General features: G+C 43.7%; 2 protein-coding genes across 3 annotated transcripts; one reads left to right on the top strand and one right to left on the bottom strand.

The window, feature by feature from the left end:
• Positions 1-1,037: 1,037 nt before the first annotated feature.
• Positions 1,038-11,052, top strand: rnf208 (ring finger protein 208). 2 transcript variants are annotated; one of them, XM_029653355.2, is made up of 2 exons: positions 1,038-1,164; positions 8,700-11,052. In XM_029653355.2, exon 2 carries the CDS (start codon positions 9,858-9,860, stop codon positions 10,647-10,649), a length of 792 nt encoding a protein of 263 aa, XP_029509215.2. In that variant the 5' UTR covers positions 1,038-1,164; positions 8,700-9,857; the 3' UTR covers positions 10,650-11,052. The 2 variants fall into 2 exon arrangements, with proteins under 2 accessions (XP_029509215.2, XP_029509206.2); XM_029653346.2 differs by having other exon boundaries at positions 1,038-2,044.
• Positions 11,053-15,067: 4,015 nt separating this feature from the next.
• Positions 15,068-24,027, bottom strand: si:dkey-106l3.7 (uncharacterized). The gene is made up of 6 exons (XM_029659054.2): positions 23,247-24,027; positions 20,918-21,082; positions 18,585-18,768; positions 18,398-18,477; positions 17,691-17,788; positions 15,068-16,921 (listed from the first exon to the last, which is right to left on the bottom strand). The coding sequence occupies exons 1-6, from the start codon at positions 23,907-23,909 to the stop codon at positions 16,837-16,839; spliced, it is 1,275 nt and encodes a 424-aa protein (XP_029514914.1). The 5' UTR covers positions 23,910-24,027; the 3' UTR covers positions 15,068-16,836.
• Between the last annotated feature and the right edge of the window lie 331 nt (positions 24,028-24,358).

The raw sequence follows: 24,358 nt of genomic DNA, 5'->3' as shown, positions 1-24,358 counted from the left end.
TAGACTTCAAGTCATTGTGCAAACGGTAGCATTGGCTCGCGAAACTACCTCTAACTTCCTTCATACTGGATGCAGAGACATAAAAATGGTATCCATGAGTTTATCTGACTCTGGGGGAAACTGTATCTAGCTCATACAATAAATGTGTGTATAGAGAGAGAGATATTTCTTTCTCTGTTACAGCCAAAGTATAAAGAATCAAGCAACTTCAATGGAATGGTTTCTCAATGCGTGGGTTATGCAGAAGCACACACAGATATTCTTTCATAGATCATCTTTTCAATCCGAGTTGAGGATTATTTATAGGTCAACATGCAGGCCTGTGGAGATGGGAAACTGATTAAAATCCGCGTTACGTAATGCTAGTCTGTGACGGCTGAGGCTGTGGCATGACGGCCAGACAGGGACACTGATTTTAAGTGTCTGCCACTTTGTGTTTGTGAAAGCGAGCTGATGACATGAATATCCCATGTTTCTGTGATACTGCGTTTCGGTGAAATCTCACCAGGACTATTCAACATTTTTTCTATGTTGTTTTGAAAAATGCAGTGGTGGTCATGTGGTCTGTTTTCCCTATATGAACTGTGTGGCTCATTATATGTATGTTGGCCTGTAATGTGATGCAGTATGATTCATGGGTGTTGTGCTGTTAAATATTCCATATTTGAATGAATTTGTTTATTGGATTTATGTTTAGTGCTGCACTCTGCAGATCAGATCTATTTGTTAGCAGCTTCCTGTCTTTCCTGTGTGCCTGGCCTGTGTACCGAGAATATGTTTTTGTTTGTGTGTGATGGATTAATATTGTATATGGAGTATGATTCAGTGCTCTCTGCACATAGCCTCCATCTTTCAGTAGGTGGTGTGAGTGAGTGTAGGTTAGAAGGGGGGTGGGTTTTCAGGGCCCTCATTGGCTGAAATATTTTCACTGGCAACTAGAAAACGTGATCCAGCCTGCAGAGGCACTGCAGCGGAGACTGCAGAGAGAGAGAGAGGGAGGGAGGGAGAGCAAGATAAGAGAGAGAGCAAGGAGAGGGAGAGCAAGGAGAGAGAGAGCAAGAGAGGGGGAGGAGAAAACATGCAATAGAAATTGTCAGGTCCAGAGACAGAGATCGAGAGAGAGAGAGAGAGAGAGAGAGAAAGAGAGAGAGCCACATACATATGGTAAGGGAAACAGAAACAGAGAACAAGCGTGTGTTTGTGTGTATGCGTGAGCCAGTGTGTGAGTGTGTGCACAGAGGCGCATTGACAGCAGCGGAGAAGGAGCAAGGCTAACAAACGGCAGCCGCGAGAGAAAAGGAGCACAGTGACGCCACTGGGGGAGAGATAACGACTGAATGGAAGAAAAGAAGAGAGGATGAAAGAAAGACATCAGTGAAGACCTGAGGCTCTGAGACCAGAGAGAGAGAGAGAGAGAGAGAGAGGAGAGGAAGATACCCAGAGAGGCATCACAGGAGCACACGTAATTACACAACCTATTTGGCTGGCTGACTGACAGGCAGAGAGAAAGAGACAGGAGGAGGGATGGAGAGGAAGCTGCTAGAAACTGCTGCTCGGCCACACCGCAGGCGACATGGTGAGAGGGAGAGAGTTTGAAGGACGAAGGGAACCGACAGAGGAGAAGAAGAGGTGGGCTCCACCACCAGTCTCTGTCCTCCATCACTGTGACTAAAGGAAGGAGTGACGCATCCATCCTTCGACAGCCTCCATCTTACCTTCCCTTCCTCCCTCCACCTCCATCGTTTGTGTTCTCAGGGTCTCACAGACAGGAATGATCACCTTGCCTCTGTCGCTCCTCTCCTCCTCCTTCTCCTCCTCTTCCTCTGTCCCTCTGGCAAAACACCTTCTGTTCTACTCTCAGACGAACTGAGACCAATGGGCCATGTTATCAGCTTCACACGCACATGGAAGCTTTACCCTGTAACAAGACTATTGTCACCTCACAGCACAGTAATATCCAAAACCAACAACAACAACAACACACAGCAAGGTGGTAAGAGAACTGGGAGACGATATGTTACGACAGGACCAAACAACAACACAGGTAAAAGGCTTGATCAAGGATGCATCAATGTGTCCGTGTACACCGAAAGGGGGCTCTGTGGAATATTTGTGCATGTGTGTTCCATATTGGGTGTGTGCCAATGTATGTGCTGGTGTGTGTGTGTGTCTGTGTGTGTTTGTCCAGATGTCAGATCTTACCTTGATCACTCTTTTGTCACTGAGAATTTTCCTGCTGCATCAGGATAATTAGAATGAGCCTCGTAAGTCCCTGATAAAGAGCAGTTATCTTTCTCTCGATGCGGGGGCAGTCGAGTCATTTGGATCAGGGCTTGCTATCAAAATCATTTTCTCTCTCCCTCGCTCAAACGCTAGGCCTAGGTCCTATTATTGCAACATTCAAATGTACAAACATGTATTTCAAATGCAGCAAGATTGAGTTCAATTAAGGTCTTGAGGTTAGGGCCACATATAGGTGGTCTACTGTGTCGCCGTGGGTTTGATTCTGGCCCACGCCCTACTGGCACAACTAACTCAAACCCCTAGATTGACTTGATATATTCACACATTTCAAATGGACAGTCCAGGGATATTTTACCCCCGATCTTGAATAGAAATGACGTTACCAGACCCTTTTGGATAACATAAATAGGAAACTAATAAAATAATAACAATAGGCTACACCAACATTAGTTTCCATTCATACAAAGAGTCGGGTAAATTGCCACGATAGATTTTCTGTGGTAAACGAGGAAACACTTTATCATTATTATACGGAATTCTTGTCAAATAGATTCATTGCCCCTAGTTTGTTAAAAAGGACTACGTTGTTTCCGATTACAATACCAGCCAGAGGGCGAAATATCTCGATTTACTTTGGTTGCAAGCAGAACTAAGGAAACACCGACATCATATTTTAGGCAGCGGTAGAGGTGGCCAATAATGGTTGCAATTGAGATCAGCTGTGCAGGTGAATTTAGAACGTATTGATGAGACATCAGCTGGCGATAATCTAGTGCCATCGACGATTGCAATAGGCCCCTTGTTATTTGATTATATTCCAATAGGCTACATTCTGTAGGCTAGCCTATCATTGTCACATAATGAAAGATGTGAAAACGGATAATATGCTACTGTGTTTCCCTGTCAGAGTTGATGAGCTGATTTGGGCCATCAGTTGATTGACAGATGTAGCACGACGGTAGAACGATAACACTTTCCTCCAGTGTGGATGCTCGTCCACGCTTTATACTTAGGCTGTGTGTTATTTGTCAACATAGTTCTGGTCTTTGGTGTGGATTGAAAGCCTGTATTGTGTGGCTTTAATATGTTATTTCGTGAAGCTGTCAAGATGTTAATGCATTTGACCCAAAGACGACTTTGTTGAGCTGAGACACTTCTTTGATGTGTAAATTATCAGACTATTTGTTTTACTTCTTGAAAACATTGAAATGAATGTAATTAACTTGTGGGCCCAATGTAGACTCAGGCTGGCCACTATATCGCCCAGCACTCGCGAGGCTCGGAGTGCGCTGCTTAGACCACTGCTCTATGGCAGTTCACTAAGAATACTATGAATACTGATGATCCATAGGCGTGTCATTTTTTATCATTTAGTTTTAAGACTTCCCCAAACCACAGCCCTAACCTTAACAACTCTGAATTAACGCCTAAACTGTTAACCTTTGAGTTGTTTCTGTTTCAACCCTGTAACCAAGAGGAATTAATGCGTCAAAAATAGACATTCATCCATGAGTCAAAGGGCCAGATTCAAACCCACAGCAACTCTGGCATATGTGTGCCAGGGTCAGTGGCTGTAACCACTGGACCACACAGGCACTGAGAAAACCATTCATTTATTCTGCCTATTGCTTGCCTTCAACATACAATAAGACAATTGATCTAAAGAAAATGATTTTCCCAAATGAAAAATGCATCTACCCCCTACAAAAATGTTAATTTATGATAATCCACATGATAGTTAACACGAGTCGCGCTGTTGCCTGCACGTAGCCTACATAAGGTAAAGTGTAGTTACAGTGTGCACTGTATACAAACACCACTTCCAGCTTCTCCTCTGGCGGCGGTTCTAACCACTTCTTCAGATATTCAAATCCTCCTGCTGCAGAATTATTCTCCTCCTGCGGCAAAAGGGTGTCAAATTAAAATCCTACAGCTGTAGTACCGTGTCTTTGTTGCAGATGAGAGGCTTGTTGCATCACAATCCTCCATTCCTTGGACACATGCCCGCGCCCAGACATACACACAGACGTATGCATAAGCTACACATACACATGCACGCACACACACAAGCACACACACACACACCTGGTGGGGGGTCCGATTCAGTCCACAGATATTCCATTGTCAGTTGACTGCAGGGGAAAGTGTATCTTAAGGCTACCTTTGGGGTATCATATCCCCAGAGGTCATGACATATGACAGATCTCTGGGAGGGGAGGGGCGGGACCTGGCTGGAACTGCCTGTTCTGTAGCTGTCAACAGCACTGAGGGATCTCCATATTGACCATGCACTGTGCTGGTGCTGACTGCAGTCCGAGTGCTGTTTCCTGCTACCATACTGTGATTGCATAACTGCTGCTGCCACTGTCGCACCACTCCCACACGCTGCCACCGCGCTAAACCTGCTCCTTCCTTCTCACTGAGGCAAGCTCCCCAAATACACACATGCTCATCAGTTACAGATCTCCATCTACACCCTTCCTCATCGCAGCAACAGTGTCTGTGTCTGCTTCTCCCTGAGCTGAGGCATAAGTCTCCACAAAAATCAATCAGCTTAATCAATCGAGCCACTGGGATATTGATTTGTATGTGGCTCGACGTGTCCCTCATAAGTCCTTCATGAGGCTGTGTGTCAAGAGGGGCCATTATCGTTATAGTTTTTCTGCTGGTGTCGACACCAACAAGCTCTGTGGCCTGCCATGTTGCCATAGAGAGAGAGAGAGAGAGAGAGGCGAGAAGAGAGACAGGGAGACAAAGAGTAGTTGGCTGTAATGAATTGTGGAGAAAATGGCTGACGTCTGCTTTGAATTTTTTATTTATTCATTTGTATTTTTAACCTTTATTTAACTAGGCAAGTCAGTTAAGAACACATACTTATTCACAATGACAGTGAGTCACAGTAAGTTAACTGCCTTGTTCAGGGGCAGAACGACAGATTTTTACCTTGTCAGCTCAGGGATACGATATAGCAACCTTTTGGTTACTGGCCCAACGCCCTAACCACTAGGCTACCTGCTGCCCCCCTCCTGAATGGAAGGAGTTGAATTCTTTAACCTCCCCCTCACACATACACTAACATAATCACCCCTCATATCTCCTCATTCAATCTCAACAGGATTATGTATAAAGAATAGAGCAGAATGCACATCAACATTCTGGTCATAATTCAGAAAACAGATTTCTTACAGTAGATGGATTTACACATTGACAACATTGGATGTACACATCTGAATACCACTTTATGGCAGCACAGCGCAGACATTAAAATGGTAACGACCAACATCTAATGATTTAAAAAACAACCATGCGGATTAGAATCCTATCATAATCAGCATTATATAGGCCAATACTAATCAACGACAACATTAAGCGGTGCTTTATGGAATTCACAGGCATTTAGAGTATAGCACTTTATGCAGATTCACTGCGGTCAACAGGGACACATCTGGGGATTTGTCCACAGCCAACTCTAAGGTCATTATACCATTTATGTAATCATAATACATTATAACCACCACATGGTAGAGCAGAGCAGCACACACCTTTTATCAGCCAAGACAGAGCTGTGGATACTAATCAGAACATAGTCAACATTCTCTGTGTACTGTTGCTGGGTGTGTTATAGAGGCACAGGTACCAGTCAACCAGTCATTCTGCCTGGTCCAGTTCAGGTCACCTGGCTGAGGGTGAAGGTGTGTGTCATGGAGACGCAGAGAGAGCCTGCTGATAGTGTCTGACTCAGTCAGAACATCGTGTCCTTCTCCTGCTCCCTGCACTGCACAGGTGGAATGCAGCCAGAAGGCAGTGTGAGGGAGACAGCTGGACTCAGCAGTTTAGGTGTGTGTGTGTGTGTAGGAAAATGGAGGGAGGTAGGAATGGGGGAGTGGAAGATGGTAGGGATGTTCTGGGTGGTTTTTGTTGTTGTTGGTAATGTTGGTTTCTGCATTGGTTCTGTTTTTCAGGAATTTCCAAAATAATCTAGAACATTTTTAAAAACAGACCAGCACACATAAACAATCACACAAGCATGCGTGGCGAAATGACAATGGATGTGAATAATCCAGACGACAGTTGGTATAGAAAGTCATCACCCATTTTCAAAATGTTCTCCTTTTGTTGCCTTACAGACTGAAATGAAAACACATCAAATTAAACTTCTTCCGTTATTTACACAAAGTAACCCACAATATCCAAGTAAAAATATACAGTATATATATTTGATTAAAAGTAAAACAGTAAAATACCCTATTAGGATAAGTGAACACCCCCCTGAGTTAATACTGGGTGGAACCAGCTTTTGCTTGAATTACAGCCATGAGTCTCTCTGAATACATCTCTACTAACTTTGTTCACCTAGACTGTGTAATATTGTCCCATTCTTCCTTGCAGAATCGTTCAACCTCAGTCAAATTGCATGGCGACCGCTCATGGACTGCACTCTTCAAGTCATCCCACAGATTCTGGAGGGGATTTAGGTCGGGGCTCTGACTAGGCCACTTAAGGGCCTTCTTGTCCTTCAGCCACTGTACGGTTGCTTTGGCGGTGTGCTTTGGGTCATTGTCATGTTGAAACATGAACGGTCACCATGCAATCCGACTGAGGTTGAACGATTCTGCAAGGAAGAATGGGACAATATTACACAGTCTAGGTGAACAAAGTTAGTAGAGATGTATTCAGAGAGACTCATGGCTGTAATTCAAGCAAAAGCTGGTTCCACCCAGTATTAACTCAGGGGGGTGTTCACTTATCCTAATAGGGTATTTTACTGTTTTACTTTTAATACATTTTCAGAGTAAAAAAAAAATTACAGTGTGTAAATAAAGCCGGAGAAAGTCTGATTTGATGTGTTTTAATTTCAGGTTGTAAGGCAACAAAAGGTGAACATTTTGAAAGGGGGTCATGACTTTCTATACTAACTGTATTCTTCAATCTGTAATGAGTCCATGGAAGATGAGACTATAAGTAGTCTGGTTTATTAGCGTTTAATAGCATCTCTGCACGCATGTTAGTCTGTCTATTCAATTTGTGTGTGTCCTAAAATGTTATGGGTGGCGTATGTGATTGGGAAGTACAGAATAAGGGTGAGAGTGTTCTTGGTGTTAGTGTGTGTGTACGTACGTATGTAGGAATGTGTGTGTTGTGTGTCTCTCCTCTCGCCAGAGTGCTGCTATCGCCATCTCTCCGGCTCTCCCTTTTCTCCCTTGTTTGTTTGTGCTGACAGGGTCAAATGTTCAGCACATGATTTCATTAGTTTAATTCCTGGGCAGGCAGGCTGACTACTGGGCAGGGCTGCAGACAAGCAGACAGACAGACAGAGAGAGAGAGGCCTGGTATCTTAACAACATAGGCCTGACTGACTAATGTAGGGCTGCTACAGCTGATATTAGCCTCTTACATAACCGAAGAGGGGCGTCTATCACAAGGCACTAACGTCACGCCTCAGCAGGAGGCCTCCTTCGTCATCAGCTTCCATTTTTACATCACTGTCGCCAAATGAGATGTTCATTTGGCATGATTAATTTCCGAGGGTGTGTTGCTGTGAGGCTCTTCGGACAGTCGGCCTGAATGTTGCTCGTCCAACATCATAAGACAGCTCCCTTGTCTCTGACTGACATGATTACATACTGTACATACTGTACATACTGTACATACAGTACCTCAGGTGTCTGGTATGTGTGTGGTAGCGTGGATGGATGAATGGACACTGAAGGGAATTATGAATACTATTCTACCTCAATGGTGAAAAATATACACTCTAGACATACAGTATTGACTTGAATTAGCCAGGCATCATAAAGGGAGGTTGGGGGCAGGAAACCACAGTAAAATGCATAGAGAAATAGACCATTAATAGTAACTAGGACCGCTGCACTACTCTCTCTCTCTCTCCTTCTCTCTTCGTGCATCACGTATGACGAGAGCCTTGTGTGGAAGAGAAAAGATGTGCAATTTTACTCCTTGTTGTGTTGCCGTGGAAACAGACATAGTATTACATCCAATCATACATTTACACCACCTGCTTAATGAAACCGAGTCACATACCCTCATGATAGCGATGGTTTTGCTCATCTGCCGCTGACCAAACATGCATCTCTTTCATGCACCATATAGTAGGATGATAACGGGAGTTGATAGGACGCTAGTGGCGTGAGGAGACTAAAACCACCCAGACTCATCATTCTATCAGACAACTACAACCACAGTATGCTTTGGTAAAAAATAGAGCCCCTTCTCTACGGTTATTAAGGATTTCAAAGGAGGGTGCTCTATTCTTAATATTTCAGTGTACTCCCTAAAGAGGCATGTCTTAAAATAGAGAGAGTATCCATATATCGTATCACATCCATCCTATAGTATTGCAATAACATTAGTTAACAATAATACATAGTCATGGCAGATTCATGTGTGATTCATCTTGGTGAGTGGTGTTAACTTATCAAACTCTCCTTCCTCAGGTAACTCAGCCAAAGAGGACTGTGAGGACGACAATCACACCATCTGACTGTCTGAGGCCACTGCTGTCACTCTGAACTGCTGAGGGACAGACAGACAGACAGACCGTGACGAGGACAAGGTCTCCCTAGAGACCTTTATCAGCTACCCTAGTGGGAGGACTCAGTTTGAAAGTCAAGCACCCCTTCCTTAGAGGAATTCAGGAGTGGTTTGTTAAGGAGCAGGGGATTTCCATTGCCTCCTAAAAAAAGACCTCCGCCTTATCAGACTCCAGTCAAGGAAGCCAAAGGACACAAAACCATATTTGACCAAGAGGAGAGAGAGAGAGAGAGAGAGTGGGAGAGAGAGAGAGTGAGAGAGAGTGGGAGAGAGAGAGAGGAGGTTCCAGAGTTTCTACAGGTTGTTCTCACACACAAGGCCATTCCACAGCCTCAGAAACAGGAAGGAAGTTCTGGTTTGAGCAGCAACAACCTAGAAACAAGCAAGCCCCGTTTGAGTCAGTTTCCCCTGGCAAGCCACAGGACGCTGTGTGAGACAATACAGAGTGAACTACTACTGAACAGCCTGTGCTGCTTGAGCTCTCCATTTTGAGAGAGTAGAACTCTTCACAACCCTGTTGTGAAAGTGTATCATATTACTATCTATATATGTACATATAAGATTATTTATTGGTGTTATCACTGAAAACATATCTTTGTGCTGATGTGTTGAGTCCTGTTTGGTGTTCAGCTGTTACTGTGGTTGAATATCCAGTACATATCTTTATTGTATATCTAAGACTGCACAGACTAGTTTTAAGAGGACTAACTACCAGGCTCGGACTGTTATCGCTGTCTATCAGTAGTGTTATCAGCGGACAGTGTTTCTGTGTGATAGGGAAGTCTGTTTCACTGCTCCAGGTTTGAGGGCTCTGGCTTTAGTCCTCAGTCCTTCTGTCCCACATAAAGACTCAGGGTAACAGCACCACAGACGTGGGAGGCCTTCTAATTGAAACAATGGACAGAATCATACGTCCCCATGTCCCCTCTAATGGCTGACTTTGACACCCCCAGTTCACTTCAGAGCCCCACCCCACGCCCAACCCAAGCCAGGGGCATTGCCCGCTGAACCACCCACAGCCCCCTCTCTCTAACAAAGACACAGACACACAAATAAGCTTAATGTCCATGTCCTGCCTCAGGCGGCAGCCTGTGACAATCCCCATGGATACCGTCAAGATTATCCAGTCGGAAAAGTTCCCCCGGGAATGCACGGTGCCAGTCACCCAGCCTTGCTTCACCCCTCCCCCGCGGGTGGCATGGGATGGAGGGGGAGAGGGAGAGATCATTGTGAACCAGGCGTGCAGTGACCTAGCCCTGGAGATGACCTGCACTGACCTGCCCCCCACCAGACCCATGGTCTCATCTCCCCCAGCTCCCATGGGGCGCAGGGAGAGTTACCTGGCCCAGCGTAAAGCCAGCACCGCAGAGATCTGCTACCACCAGTTCCACTACAAGATGGAGGACGTCATAGTCAACCAGTACGTGCTGCGCTCTTCTTCCACCTCCTCCTCCACCTCCTCTTCCTCCTCAGGGCCCGTAATGCCTTGTGAGCCCCTGGACTGCCCCACCTGCGGCCACACCTACAACTTTGCAGGCAAGCGTCCACGCATCCTCTCCTGCCTGCACTCGGTGTGTGAGGAGTGCTTGCAGATCCTCTACGAGTCCTGCCCCAAGTACAAGTTCATCTCGTGCCCAACGTGCAGGCGTGAGACGGTGCTGTTCACTGACTATGGGCTGGCTGCCCTGGCCATCAACACCAGCATCCTGAGCCGGCTGCCCTCTGACCCCAATGGCCCGGTGCAGTGGGGCGGGGAGGCCGACCGGAGCTGCTACCAGACGGTACGCCAGTACTGCCAATCAGCCTGCACCTGTCAGATCGCCAACCCCCTGTCCTCCTGTGGCATCATGTAGAGACCTAGGCAGGGGCCAAACTGGCATGCCTCCTCTCTTCTCACGTCCATACAACCCGCCTTCTCTCTTCTCACACACATACAACCCGCCTTCTCTCTTCTCACATACATACAACCCACCTTCTCTCTTCTCACATACATACAACCCCACACAGATGTATCTCTATATTTAATAGCACAGATGGATGCGGTCTGGGTAAAATGGATCGTGAAGGACACTGTCTTGCAGACGAAAACAGGGAAATAGCAAATAAATGTATTTTATGTATGAAGTATGAATCCTATTCCCCGTCTCTTGTTCGGATGTGTTTGTCATTGACATCTCTTTACATGGGAATGCTAGGGGAGGCCTATCCCCTCAACCTTGGTCAATAAAGAATAAACAAATGATTTTAAAAAACCCACTGCTGTTTGGTCTGAACTGGCTGTAGATGTTCAGTCATGTAGAGACTATTATATAAGGTTGTTAGGTTGATGATTTAGGATTTAGGATGTTTATACCTTTATCTGAAGTCACACCTCTGTCTTGTGGTGAAAGAGGAAAAAGCCCTATAGCTCAGTTCATCATTAGACTAACTCCTCCACGCGTCATTACCGCTGCACTGTTTACTGTCAATAATAAGCGGTACATTGGTAATCGTCTGTGATTCTGTGTAGGTGTAACTGTTATGATGAACTGCCTATACATTTCAACACAGGGTTATTTGGAGTGCTGATGACTCGTCAGTTACTATAAATAAATCGTCCCGTTTCTCATGGAAGATTTTATTTTCCTGGAACTAATCAAGTGCATAACAACTGGGGTAGTCATGATCAGGTGCATAACAACTGGGGTAGTCATGATCAGGTGCATAACAACTGGGGTCGTCATCATCAGGTGCATAACAACTGGGGTAGTCATGATCAGGTGCATAACAACTAGGGTAGTCATGATCAGGTGCATAACAACTGGGTAGTCATGATCATGATCAGGTGCATAAGGTGCAACTGGGGTAGTCATGATCAGGTGCATAACAACTGGGGTAGTCATGATCAGGTGCATAACAACTGGGGTAGTCATGATCAGGTGCATAACAACTGGGGTAGTCATCATCAGGTGCATAACAACTAGGGTAGTCATGATCAGGTGCATAACAACTGGGGTAGTCATGATCAGGTGCATAACAACTGGGGTAGTCATGATCAGGTGCATAGCAACTGGGGTCGTCATGATCAGGTGCATAACAACTGGGGTAGTCATGATCAGGTGCATAACAACTAGGGTAGTCATGATCAGGTGCATAACAACTGGGGTAGTCATGATCAGGTGCATAACAACTGGGGTCGTCATCATCAGGTGCATAACAACTGGGGTAGTCATGATCAGGTGCATAACAACTGGGGTCGTCATGATCAGGTGCATAACAACTGGGGTAGTCATGATCAGGTGCATAACAACTGGGGTAGTCATGATCAGGTGCATAACAACTGGGGTAGTCATGATCAGGTGCATAGCAACTGGGGTAGTCATGATCAGGTGCATAACAACTGGGGTCATCATGATCAGATGCATAGCAACTGAGGTCGAGAGTTAGCTATCCCTGAGACCAGGTGAGGTAACTCATATGTCTAAAGTTTAGTAATGATGTTAGACACAGTGGGACTTTTTGTAAAAACATGAAAACATAGCAATGTATCAACCTATGTGTCATCAAAGAGGGCCAACCAACCTTCTGGTAGAGAATGCAGTGGTGAGTACTATTATTGTCGCCCGTAATAAAGCGCAGTGTGCTGTGATAAACTGCATCTAATGGCTTTAATGAGATGACAGCTGTGTTCATACAGTGCCTTGCGAAAGTATTCGGCCCCCTTGAACTTTGCGACCTTTTGCCACATTGCAGGCTTCAAACATAAAGATATAAAACTGTATTTTTTTGTGAAGAATCAAAAACAAGTGGGACACAATCATGAAGTGGAACGACATTTATTGGATATTTCCAACTTTTTTAACAAATCAAAAACTGAAAAATTGGGCGTGCAAAATTATTCAGCCCCTTTACTTTCAGTGCAGCAAACTCTCTCCAGAAGTTCAGTGAGGATCTCTGAATGATCCAATGTTGACCTAAATGACTAATGAATCAAGTCTCTGTATAAATGCACCTGCACTGTGATAGTCTCAGAGGTCTGTTAAAAGCGCAGAGAGCATCATGAAGAACAAGGAACACACCAGGCAGGTCCGAGATACTGTTGTGAAGAAGTTTAAAGCCGGATTTGGATACAAAAAGATTTCCCAAGCTTTAAACATCCCAAGGAGCACTGTGCAAGCGATAATATTGAAATGGAAGGAGTATCAGACCACTGCAAATCTACCAAGACCTGGCCGTCCCTCTAAACTTTCAGCTCATACAAGGAGAAGACTAATCAGAGATGCAGCCAAGAGGCCCATGATCACTCTGGATGAACTGCAGAGATCTACAGCTGAGGTGGGAGACTCTGTCCATAGGACAACAATCAGTCGTATATTGCACAAATCTGGCCTTTATGGAAGAGTTTCAAGAAGAAAGCCATTTCTTAAAGATATCCATAAAAAGTGTTGTTTAAAGTTTGCCACAAGCCACCTGGGAGACACACCAAACATGTGGAAGAAGGTGCTCTGGTCAGATGAAACCAAAATTGAACTTTTGGCAACAATGCAAAACGTTATGTTTGGCGTAAAAGCAACACAGCTCATCACCCTGAACACACCATCCCCACTGTCAAACATGGTGGTGGCAGCATCATGGTTTGGGCCTGCTTTTCTTCAGCAGGGACAGGGAAGATGGTTAAAATTGATGGGAAGATGGATGGAGCCAAATACAGGACCGTTCTGGAAGAAAACCTGATGGAGTCTGCAAAAGACCTGAGACTGGGATGGAGATTTGTCTTCCAACAAGAAAATGATCCAAAACATAAAGCAAAATCTACAATGGAATGGTTCAAAAATAAACATATCCAGGTGTTAGAATGGCCAAGTCAAAGTCCAGACCTGAATCCAATCGAGAATCTGTGGAAAGAACTGAAAACTGCTGTTCACAAATGCTCTCCATCCAACCTCACTGAGCTCGAGCTGTTTTGCAAGGAGGAATGGGAAAAAATGTCAGTCTCTCGATGTGCAAAACTGATAGAGACATACCCCAAGCGACTTACAGCTGTAATCGCAGCAAAAGGTGGCGCTACAAAGTATTAACTTAAGGGGGCTGAATAATTTTGCACGCCCAATTTTTCAGTTTTTGATTTGTTAAAAAAGTTGGAAATATCCAATAAATGTCGTTCCACTTCATGATTGTGTCCCACTTGTTGTTGATTCTTCACAAAAAAATACAGTTTTATATCTTTATGTTTGAAGCCTGAAATGTGGCAAAAGGTCGCAAAGTTCAAGGGGGCCGAATACTTTCGCAAGGCACTGTATACTGTAGATGATGTCATCATAGTCTGGGACCAATAGGAATGTCGACTGAACAATCTGCTTTCTACTATTTACCGAGAGGCATGACCCATTTCTTAGTTTTACCTGCATTCAGTACTAACTCAGGTCAATAATGTTTTTCTGTAATACAAGAGGGCAGACTGTAGTTCAGATAGAGCCTGGTCAACTGTGGCGGCAATCGCATCTACAACAGTATCATTGGCATACAAGTGCAGGTTGTCAATTTTGGTAATATAAACAGTGAAAAGTGAAGGACCCAGAATCTAACCCTGCGGGACACCTTTTGTTATGTCCAGAAAACCTTATTTAACACCATCACATTGAGTTTTATCTGTCAAGTCATTTTTAAACCAGCTACATGCAGCCTGGTCTAGGCCAATTGAGAAAAACCTCTAAATTAGCAGTGAGTGATCAACAGTATTGAAGGCCTTTGACAGGTCAATGAAGGGGGCAACACAATGTGGCCTTTTATCCATACAGTTAACCACATAATTTATAACTAAATAACTAATGGGGCGGCAGGTAGCCTAGCAGTTAAGAATTCCCGGAAAATCTGGCGATGTGCCGTTGAGCAAGGCACTTAACCCTAATTCCTCCTGTATGTCGCTCTGGATAAAAGCATCGGCTAAATGACTAAAATGTAAACGTAAATAACTAGGGATCCAGCAGAGATAGTGCTATGACCTGGTCTAAAACCCTACTGATGTACAATTAGAATACATTTCAAAGATAAAAAATATATTAGCTGAGAATTAATCAAGGATTCAAAAATTTTAACTAGGCAAGGAAGTTTATAAATAGAGCGATAATTATTTAGTTCACAAGGGTCACCACCTTTGTGAAGGGGGAGTACATGGGCCGCCTTCCAAACGTTGGGGATAGTACCAGATATAATCATCAGGTTCAAATATGGGTTATTGATTCAACAATCAGGGGGGCAGAGAGCTGCAGCAAAAATGGATCAAGAATATCAGTCACAGTGTATTTTTTATTTACATCAATCATAAGCAAGGCATCTAGCACATCACAAGTAGTAAATTGTTTAAATGAAAACAAAGATTAACTACAAGTTGACGGGTTAAATGTTGAGTCAGCGAGAGGCTGGCAGAGTGAAGAGCAGTCTATTGACTGACCAGGGTCAATTAAACCACCATTTCTCTCAAGTAAAAAGCCTGCCGAGATAAAATGACGATTAAAAGCATCACTTATCCCATTCTTCTCAGTTATAATGCCAGAGTCAGACAGGACTTGATTAGGCAGGGAAGAAGATGAATTTGTATGCTTCAGTGCATTTGCTGTTTTTCAAAATGATGAGATAGAGCATAAAAAAATAGCTTGATTTATACTGAACAAAAATATAAATGCAACATGCAACAATTTAAAAGATTTTACTGAGTTACAGTTCATAGAAGGAATTGAAATAAATTCAATAGGCCTGAACCTATGGATTTCAGAACTGGGCAGGGGCACAGCCATAGGTGGGTCTAGGAGGGCATAGGCCCACCCACTTGGAAGCCAGGTCCCCAAAAAAGGTCTTTATTACAGACAGAAATACTCCTCAGCACCCCCTCCCCCCCTCCTCAGACGATCCTGCAGGTGAAGAAGACGGATGTGGAGGTCCTGGGCCGGCGTGGTTACACGTGGTCTGCGGTTGTGAGGCCAGTTGGATGTACTGCCAAATTCTCTAAAACAATGTTAGAGGTTGCTTATATGGTAGAGAAATGAACATTTACAACATTTTTGAGAAATAAGCTTTTTGTGCTATGGAAGATTTGGGGGATCTTTTATTTCAGCTCATGAAAAATGTGAACAAGACTTTACATGTTGCGTTTATATTTTTGCTCAGTATAGCTTTCGTAATCGAGATAGTACACCTGCTTCTCAGTTGTCCAAAAGATTGTCAAATTGACAGTTGTCTGAAAGATTGCCACCTTTCAGTTTTCCTTGCTTTGGCCCAGGTCTGATTTGACATCTTAATGAGCTCAGATAGCTCATAAGAAAACCACAGGTTATATTTATCTTTGCCTCTGAATTGTTCAAAAGGGGTGTGTATATGGAGTGAAAAAATATGGAGGAGACATTTTCTAGAGCCAACTCAGGATCCTGAATACAAGAGAGAGAGTGGCTAAATCAGATTATAAACTGGGTGGTTCGAGCGCTGAATGCTGATTGGCTGAAAGCCGTGGCATATCAGACCATATACCACGGGTATGACAAAACATTTATTTTTACTGCTCTAATTACGTTGGTAACCAGTTTATAATAGAAATAAGGCACCTTCGGGGTTTGTAATATATGGCTAATATACCATGGCTAAGGCCTGTATCCAGGCACTCAACGTAGCGTCATACATAAGAACAGCCCTTAGCCATGGTATTTTGACCATATACCACACCCCCCCGGGCCTTACTGCTTAAACAGATGTCATGTAAAAACCCTTGAGGAGAAAACTTTTTAAAATGTATCTTCTTAATTAAACGAGGATTCGTATTTTGCTGTTTGGTATCTTTAAAACATACTGTGGGACAATGATCACTGAGATCACATTAAAATTCCTATTTAACTACTAAGAATTAGACAATAAATATACATGTCAATATCCATATAATGAGATGACTAAATAGATGTGAGTCCTATTCATCCACAGCTTTGTGTAAAAAGTGCTACAGTATGTGTCCTCATTCTCCAAGTCTTAGAGGAGGAATGTTACCAATGACTGTAATGTTGGAACATTCTGCTCTTCTCATTCTGGCACAGCTTTCCTGCTCCTGAACAGCTGTCCCAACCAACGGCCGCTAGCTTTCTTCACGGATGAATTCATCTGTTGGCTTTATGTGAAAGAAAAATCATGCACCAGAACCATTAAAGATTACACTGAAATGAATATTTATGTCTTACAACATAATTCCTTCGATGTACAGCAAGCACTGGTGTACCACACCCCACTCTGCAGCCCCCATTGTGGGGGGCCCAACAAACACTGGTTGGGGGCCTTTCCCCCCCAGATAGCATATGAACACGTCATAAGCCAGAGCAAAATGTTTAGTTTTAAAACTGAAACATTTTCTCTCTGCCTCATGGCAAAATGTGTAGAATAGCAAGAAATTAGCTTTAAAACTACACAATTTTGAGATGAGATTAGCTATAAAGCTGCACATATTTCTCTCTGCCCCATGGCAAAATGTGTAGAAGTCCTAAAATATATATTTGTTTGGGGGGGGTTTGGGCAGAAAGACCTCGCGAAACTGAGGTAGGCCACTAACATAAGCCTATGTGTGATTGTAAACAAAGAGGCCATTTGGGATGGGTCAGAGTGAATTATCATGAACAGATGCCTAGGCTAAATATGTGCTCTCCACAGCTCCTCAGCACACTCTGCATTATCTATGCAACAATGCATCATTCCCATTTGGCTGCCATGTTAGAGCAGCCATGGACATTTTATAAGAGCATCATGCACAGTATGACAACACACACACACACACACACACACACACACACACACACACACACACACACACACACACACACACACACACACACACACACACACACACACACACACACACAGTCCTCTAGGTGTCAATGTTGTCTCACCTGGTTTTCTCTGTGGTCTCCCTCCTCAGAGAGCCAATCTTCAGCTTCCAGGTCTTTGACCTACTTCCATGTTCTTTCTTTCCCGATTCTTCTTTCTCCTGGGGAGAAACATACAGTAGATATTTGTCAACGGAGACATTGATGCAGACTCATTCAAAAAACATTTACACATAGACACAAGCATACTTTCACACAGACATACTCTACCATAGGTTTGCATGCATCTAGCAACACACACAAATACAGAAATACAGCTTAAATATCAAAATCAAATCAAACTTTATTTGCCACATGTGCCGAACACAACAAGTCTAGACTTTACCGTGAAATGCTTATTTACAAGCCCTTATCCAACAGTGCAGTTCAAGAAGAAGAAAATATTTACCAAGTAGGTTAAAATAAAAAGTCATAATAAAAAGTAACACAATAAGAATAACAATAACGAGGCTGTATACAGGGGGCACCGGTACCGAGTCAATGTGCAAAGTGACTACGCATGGGTAACAGACAAACAGCGAGTAGCAGCAGTGTACAATTGTCTATTTGAGTGTGTATACAATATGAGTAAGTGTGCGTGTATGCGTGCATGCTTGTGTTTGTGTGTTCATGCATGCTTGTTCCTGTGTGTGTTTGTGCATACATGCATGCTTGTGTGTGTATGTGTGTGTGTATGTGTGCGTGTGTGAGTTGAGTTCACATCATCTCACCTGCTTTTCATCATCCTCGGGATGCTCAAGCAGATCCTCTATAGTCCGGGACCTCCTTCCAGACACTTCCTTCCCCTTCTCTAGAACACACACAATTCAAAACCTTCAGTTTCAACCTAAATACACCAATGATGACACAGTATTTGACAGTTTACACTGTGGGAATTAACATTGGATGGTAACTCACTTAGATGTCCCATCATGAGTACTGTGTCCGATGTTGACCTATGTCGAAAATGCTGATGCACATTACTATTGCTATGAGATGATTGGCAGGGTAAGTCCTCATAATCTTTGACTTCAAGTCTTTCATTGGCAGAGGGGCCGCCTTCTTCAGAAGCCTTGAAGTCACACTGGTTGCGTTCTGAATTCTATACGGATAGAAACATCAAGTCAAATGTTGGTTAATTACAGTTGATGTCGGAAGTTTACATACACCTTAGCCAAATAGATTTAAACTTAGTTTTTCACAATTTCTGACATTTAATCATAGAAAAAATTCCCTGTTTTAGGTCAGTTAGGATCACCACTTTATTTTAAGAATGTTAAATGTCAGAATAATAGTAGAGAGAATGATTAATTTCAGCGTTTCTTTCTTTCATCACATTCCCAGTGGGTCAGAAGTTAACATACACTCAATTAGTATTTGGTAGCATTGCATTTAAATGGTTGAACTTTGGTCAAACGTTTCGGGTTGCCCTCCACAAGCTTCCCACAATAAGTTGGGTGAATTTTGGCCCATTCCTCCTGACAGAGCTGGTGTAACTGAATCAGGTTTGTAGGCCTCTTTGCTCGCACATGCTTTTTCAGTTCTGCCCACACATTTTCTATAGGATTGAGGTCAGGGCTTTGTGATGGCCACTCCAATACCTGGACTTTGTTGTCCTTAAGCCATTTTGCCACAACTTTGGAAGTATGCTTGGGGTCATTGTCCATTTGGAAGACCCATTTGCGACCAAGCTTTAACTTCCCGACTGATGTCTTGAGATGTTGCTTCAATATATCCACATAATTTCCCCTCATGATGCCATCTATTTTGTGAAGTGCACCAGTCCCTCCTGCAGCAAAGCACACCCACAACATGATGCTGCCACCCCCGTGCTTCCCGGTTGGAATGGTGTTCTTCCGCTTGCAAGCCTCCCCCTTTTTCCTCCAAACATAACGATGGTCATTATGGCCAAACAGTTCCATTTTAATTTCATCAGACCAGAGGACATCTCTCCAAAAAGTACAAACAAATGGCCAAACAATTATATTTTTGTTTCATCAGACCAGAGGACATTTTTCCAAAAAGTACGATCATTGTCCCAATGTGCAGTTGCAAACTGTAGCCTGGCTTTTTTATGGCGGTTTTGGAGCAGTGGCTTCTTCCTTGCTGAGCGGCCTTTCAGGTTATGTCAATATAGGACTTGTTTTACTGTGGATATAGATACTTTTATACCTGTTTCCTCCAGCATCTACACAAGGTCCTTTGCAGTTGTTCTGGGATTGATTTGCACATTTCGCACCAAAGTATGTTTATCTCTAGGAGACAGAACGCGTCTCCATCCTGAGCGGTATGACTGCTGCATGGTCCCATGGTGTTTATACTTGCGTACTATTGTTTGTACAGATGAAAGTGGTATCAGGTTTTTGGAAATTGCTCCCAAGGATGAACCAGACTTGTGGAGGTCTACAATTTATTTTCTGAGGTCTTGAATGATTTCTGTTGATTTTCCCATGATGTTAAGAAAAGAGGCATTGAGTTTGAAGGTAGGCCTTGAAATACATCCACAGGTACACCTCCAATTGACTCAAATTATGTCAATTAGCCTATCAGAAGCTTCTAAAGCCATGATGACATTTTCTGGAATTTTCCAAGCTGTTTAAATGCACAGTCAACTTCGTGTATGTAAACTTCTGACTCACTGGAATTGTGATACAGTGAATTATAAGTGAATAATCTGTCTGTAAACAATTGTTGTAAAAATGACTTGTGTCATGCACAAAGTAGATGTCCTAACCGACTTGCCAAAACTATAGTGTTAATTAACATTTAATTTCGCTGCTCTGGCCCCCCAATGGTGGAACAAACTCCCTCACGACGCCAGGACAGCGGAGTCAATCACCACCTTCCGGAGACACCTGAAACCCCACCTCTTTCAGGAATACCTAGGATAGGATAAAGTAATCCTTCTCACCCCCCCCCTTAAAAGATTTAGATGCACTATTGTAAAGTGGCTGTTCCACTGGATGTCTTAAGGTGAACGCACCAATTTGTAAGTCGCTCTGGATAAGAGCGTCTGCTAAATGACTTAAATGTAAATGTAAAACAAGACATTTGTGGAGTGGTTGAAAAATTAGTTTTAATGACTCCAACCTAAGTGTATGTAAACTTCCGAATTCAACTGTACCTGTTACACTGACTGTGTCAATGGTCTCAGCACATCTTATCAAATATTGACTTGTTTATACCTTCATCCACATAATTCTTTATTTACACATGATCCTGAGATGCCAAATGTCAACATATCTTTTTACCTGGCTCCCCTGCTGCTCCCGGAGAGCATCCATCTCCACCTGTAACCCTTGGTTACGTAGCTGTAGCCTGGCGATCTCCTCCAGCATCCGGCATACCTGCTCCAGGTAGCCCAGCCCAGGGGTGAGCCCCTCATACTCCTCCTCACACACATCCTTCTCCCTGATCTGTAAAGACGACACCATGCAGGAAGGTAACAGTGCACATGGAAAAGTATACAGTAAATTAACTGTATTACTTCACAAAATATTTATTGCTCTGAATAGATTAGCAATCTAAAGCTATGACTTCTGGGGCAGCAGACCTAACTAATCAGCAATGCACATTTGTTGCAGATACGTGGTAGTTGAGTAGTGGCCTGAGGGCACACACTTAATGTGTTGTGAAATCTGTTGTGAATGTATGGTAATGTTTTTCAAATTGTATAACTGCCTTAATTCTGCTGGACCCCAGGAAGAGTAGCTAATGGGGATCCTTAATAAATACAAATACATAAAGTGCACCGTCATTAGGAGCAGGAAATAGATTTCTTCCCCAAAGAGAGCTAAGCTAATGAGGTGGCCTTTAACTGACCTTTACCCTCCTCATAAACACTCAGCACCCTGTCTCTGAGTCCTGGCGAGAGCAAAGACCTCCACATACACCGAATAATATCCCCATTTAATAAGACTTAATGATCCTCTATTACTGAGGCAAACATGAAACACAAGCATCTCTTTGCTTCATTACACCAAACATTGTCAACACTCTACATGACCACTGGATAATAACTACACAAAGAGGAATCCTTGGTGCAGAAAACGGATCATTTGTATAACGATTAAATACTATCTCCGTCAAAATTAGTAAATCAAAAATGTTTCCCCAATGGGACTGCCCTCGCTTCGCCATCTGACGCAGAAGCGCGGCATGTCCGTCACAGTCTTATCAACAACACAGCAGACTGCTCAACACATCACCCACACACTGCCATCCCAGGCAGCCCCACACCAGCTTGGCTCCATTCCACTCATTCCTGTTGCTCACCTGGACAGACTGGTTCACTGTCTGATACTCTACAACAGACTGTAGGCCCGGATGGATACTGTCATTTACTGGCATAGTAACAAACACCACCTCGTGACCCATGCAACCCGAAATTGTTCAAACTGTTCCCACCCTTCTTGTTGGCGGAGAGAAAATGCTGCCATTTTAAAGATCATTCCCTGCAATTCTACACATTTGGCCATGAGGCTTGATCGAAAATGTTGCAGTTTTAAACATAATTTCCAGCAATTATACACATTTGTCCATGTCTTGTGTGTGCTATGGTACCTGAGTGACTCAACAAAATCAATGTGGGCCCCCTGGGGCGTTGAAGCCCCTGGGCACATAATCTTGTCATGATAACTACAATATTTAGATAGCTAGATGGGTAAGTCAGGCTAACCAGCTAACATAGCCAGCAATTGATCAACTGGACATCTGATTTGACAGGTTTAAAACAGCTCTCCAAGGTCTGTCAGTGAATGACATAACAAGAGGAAAACTGCCCATGCACTACAACATTTCAAAAATACATTCTACTATTACAACTGTCAGCAGCAGAAAGTTAAAAGTCTGAGTTCCTAAAAAAAAGCTAACAGATTTGATAGATGACAACCCACAGACACGACACTGATTCAGTCGATGCAATTAGTGTTTGTTTTTCTGTGTGTCTAACTGTGTGTGTGTGTGTGTGTGTTGCAACTGTTAACTCTGGGAATGGTAAAACGCTCATTTCCTCCCTGACATTCCTTCAGTTCATTGTAAAAAAAAAAAAAAGGACATGAAAGGATTTATGTTCGGTATACCGCTTGAACATCATAATGGACTTCTGTCCGGCATATTGTGTAATATGTTTTTGAGTAATAACATATGTCATAACAACAACAACAACAGTGATAACAATCCGATTCTAATGTACGTTCAATACATTTGGGAATAAACTTTCAAATGACTACTGAACATGTCCTATACAACCAAGAAGAGGAAAAAATGGCCAAACATTCAGATGGTGGAGATTGTGGAAAAAGAACTCAACACTATGGATCACTGTCTAGTCCCAAACTCTAGATTACATTGACATTTCAGTCATTTAGCAGATGCTATTATCCAGAGCAATTTACAGGAGCAATTAGGGTTATGTGCCTTGGTCAAGGGCACATGGACAGATTTTTCACCTAGTTGACTCGGGGATTCGAACCAGCAACCTTTTGGCACAACACTCTGAACCACTACTACTTTCAAGGTAAGAAAACAGTCAGAGAATCATGAGATTGAAGTAAACAACTCCTTTGAATATAAACCTACCTCTGTGTCTGTCTGAGCAGGCAGTGTCTTGTGATGTGGGCAGAGCCCTCCTCTGTGCTGCAGCAGAGCCGTTGAGGCCTGTTCTTCCACTACTGACTGGCTGACTGTCCTCCTCAGACCAACACTCCCTGACCTGTGACTTGCCCTCTGTATATGGGTCACTGTGTGAGGTGATGGTAGTGAAGCCGTGTGACACCGCTTTCGGGGGACAGCGTCTCTGTCTCCAGAGTCTGCCCTCCTCAGTGCCTGCTCCAATTTGAGGTGCATGACCGCAGCCAGCTCCCTGTGCCGCTGAGCCCGGGGGCAGAGGGACAGGGAGGAAGAGGAGCAGGAAGATGGCAGAGAGAGGACAGGAGAGCATGGAGAAGAGGTAGAGGGGAATCCATCCTCGTCACTGACTGTAGGATCAATATCTGTATTACTCGTGGACACAGAGGGAGGAGAGGAGGGGAGAGAAGCCTCAGAACAGATCTCCACCCCAGAATCCTCTGTATCAGACCGCATCAGTGTCCCCACGTTAGATTTAGACATGAAAGTGGCCCCTGAAAGCATGAGGGAATCTCCAGATTCACATCCTTCCCACTGGCCCTCCATAGCTACTCTCTCCTGGGGGCCCTCAATCACCAAGGTCTCCAGAGGATTGGTAAAGCGCATGAAATCCATTTCAAAAACCCAAATTCTGTCCCTTCTTCCTCATTCTTCTTCTGCTAAATGGTAGCAGCACGAGGAGGAAAATGAAAAGTCTCTGGTTTAGAGAAGCCCACATAGTCATTAACTGAGGTGAGTTTGGGATGTAGAATTTGAAACATCCCTGATGCTCCGCCTGCATTCTTATGACACACCTCCTCATCAATCATCCTGTCACGGCGCTGATGCTGCATGCATATGGAGGCCTGTGTGGAGCGGCTGTTCCCTGGCATATCTCTGTGGTTTGTCTTGGGAGTATGACTCACGCTCACTTGAGCCCCCAACTCCCCCACCAAACACCATAAAACTCAGGTATGACAGGGGCAAGCCATGACAAGGCCAAAGTGATAGCAACACCATGTGTCAGTCCCACAGACTGACTGTGGTGCCTCTCAACCAGTTAGCTGCTGATGAAAGATAAATCT

This window comes from Oncorhynchus nerka, linkage group LG4 (assembly GCF_034236695.1).
Source record: "Oncorhynchus nerka isolate Pitt River linkage group LG4, Oner_Uvic_2.0, whole genome shotgun sequence".
Lineage (NCBI taxonomy): Eukaryota > Metazoa > Chordata > Actinopteri > Salmoniformes > Salmonidae > Oncorhynchus > Oncorhynchus nerka.
The sequence above is the reverse complement of the archived record's forward strand: the minus strand, read 5'-3'. Positions and strand labels throughout refer to the sequence as shown.

What these genes read in the sequence shown, in the direction of transcription:
- si:dkey-106l3.7 (XM_029659054.2), bottom strand. Translation starts at nt 23,909, where the DNA reads ATGGATTTCATGCGCTTTACCAATCCTCTGGAGACCTTGGTGATTGAG. An exon ending in CTGCTCAGACAGACACAGAG is followed by an intron (nt 21,083 to 23,246) that starts GTAGGTTTATAT and finishes TCGTCTTTACAG; the next exon opens with ATCAGGGAGAAGGATGTGTG. An exon ending in GAGACCACAGAGAAAACCAG is followed by an intron (nt 16,922 to 17,690) that starts GTGAGACAACAT and finishes TTTCACATAAAG; the next exon opens with CCAACAGATGAATTCATCCG.
- rnf208 (XM_029653355.2), top strand. Translation starts at nt 9,858, where the DNA reads ATGTCCATGTCCTGCCTCAGGCGGCAGCCTGTGACAATCCCCATGGAT.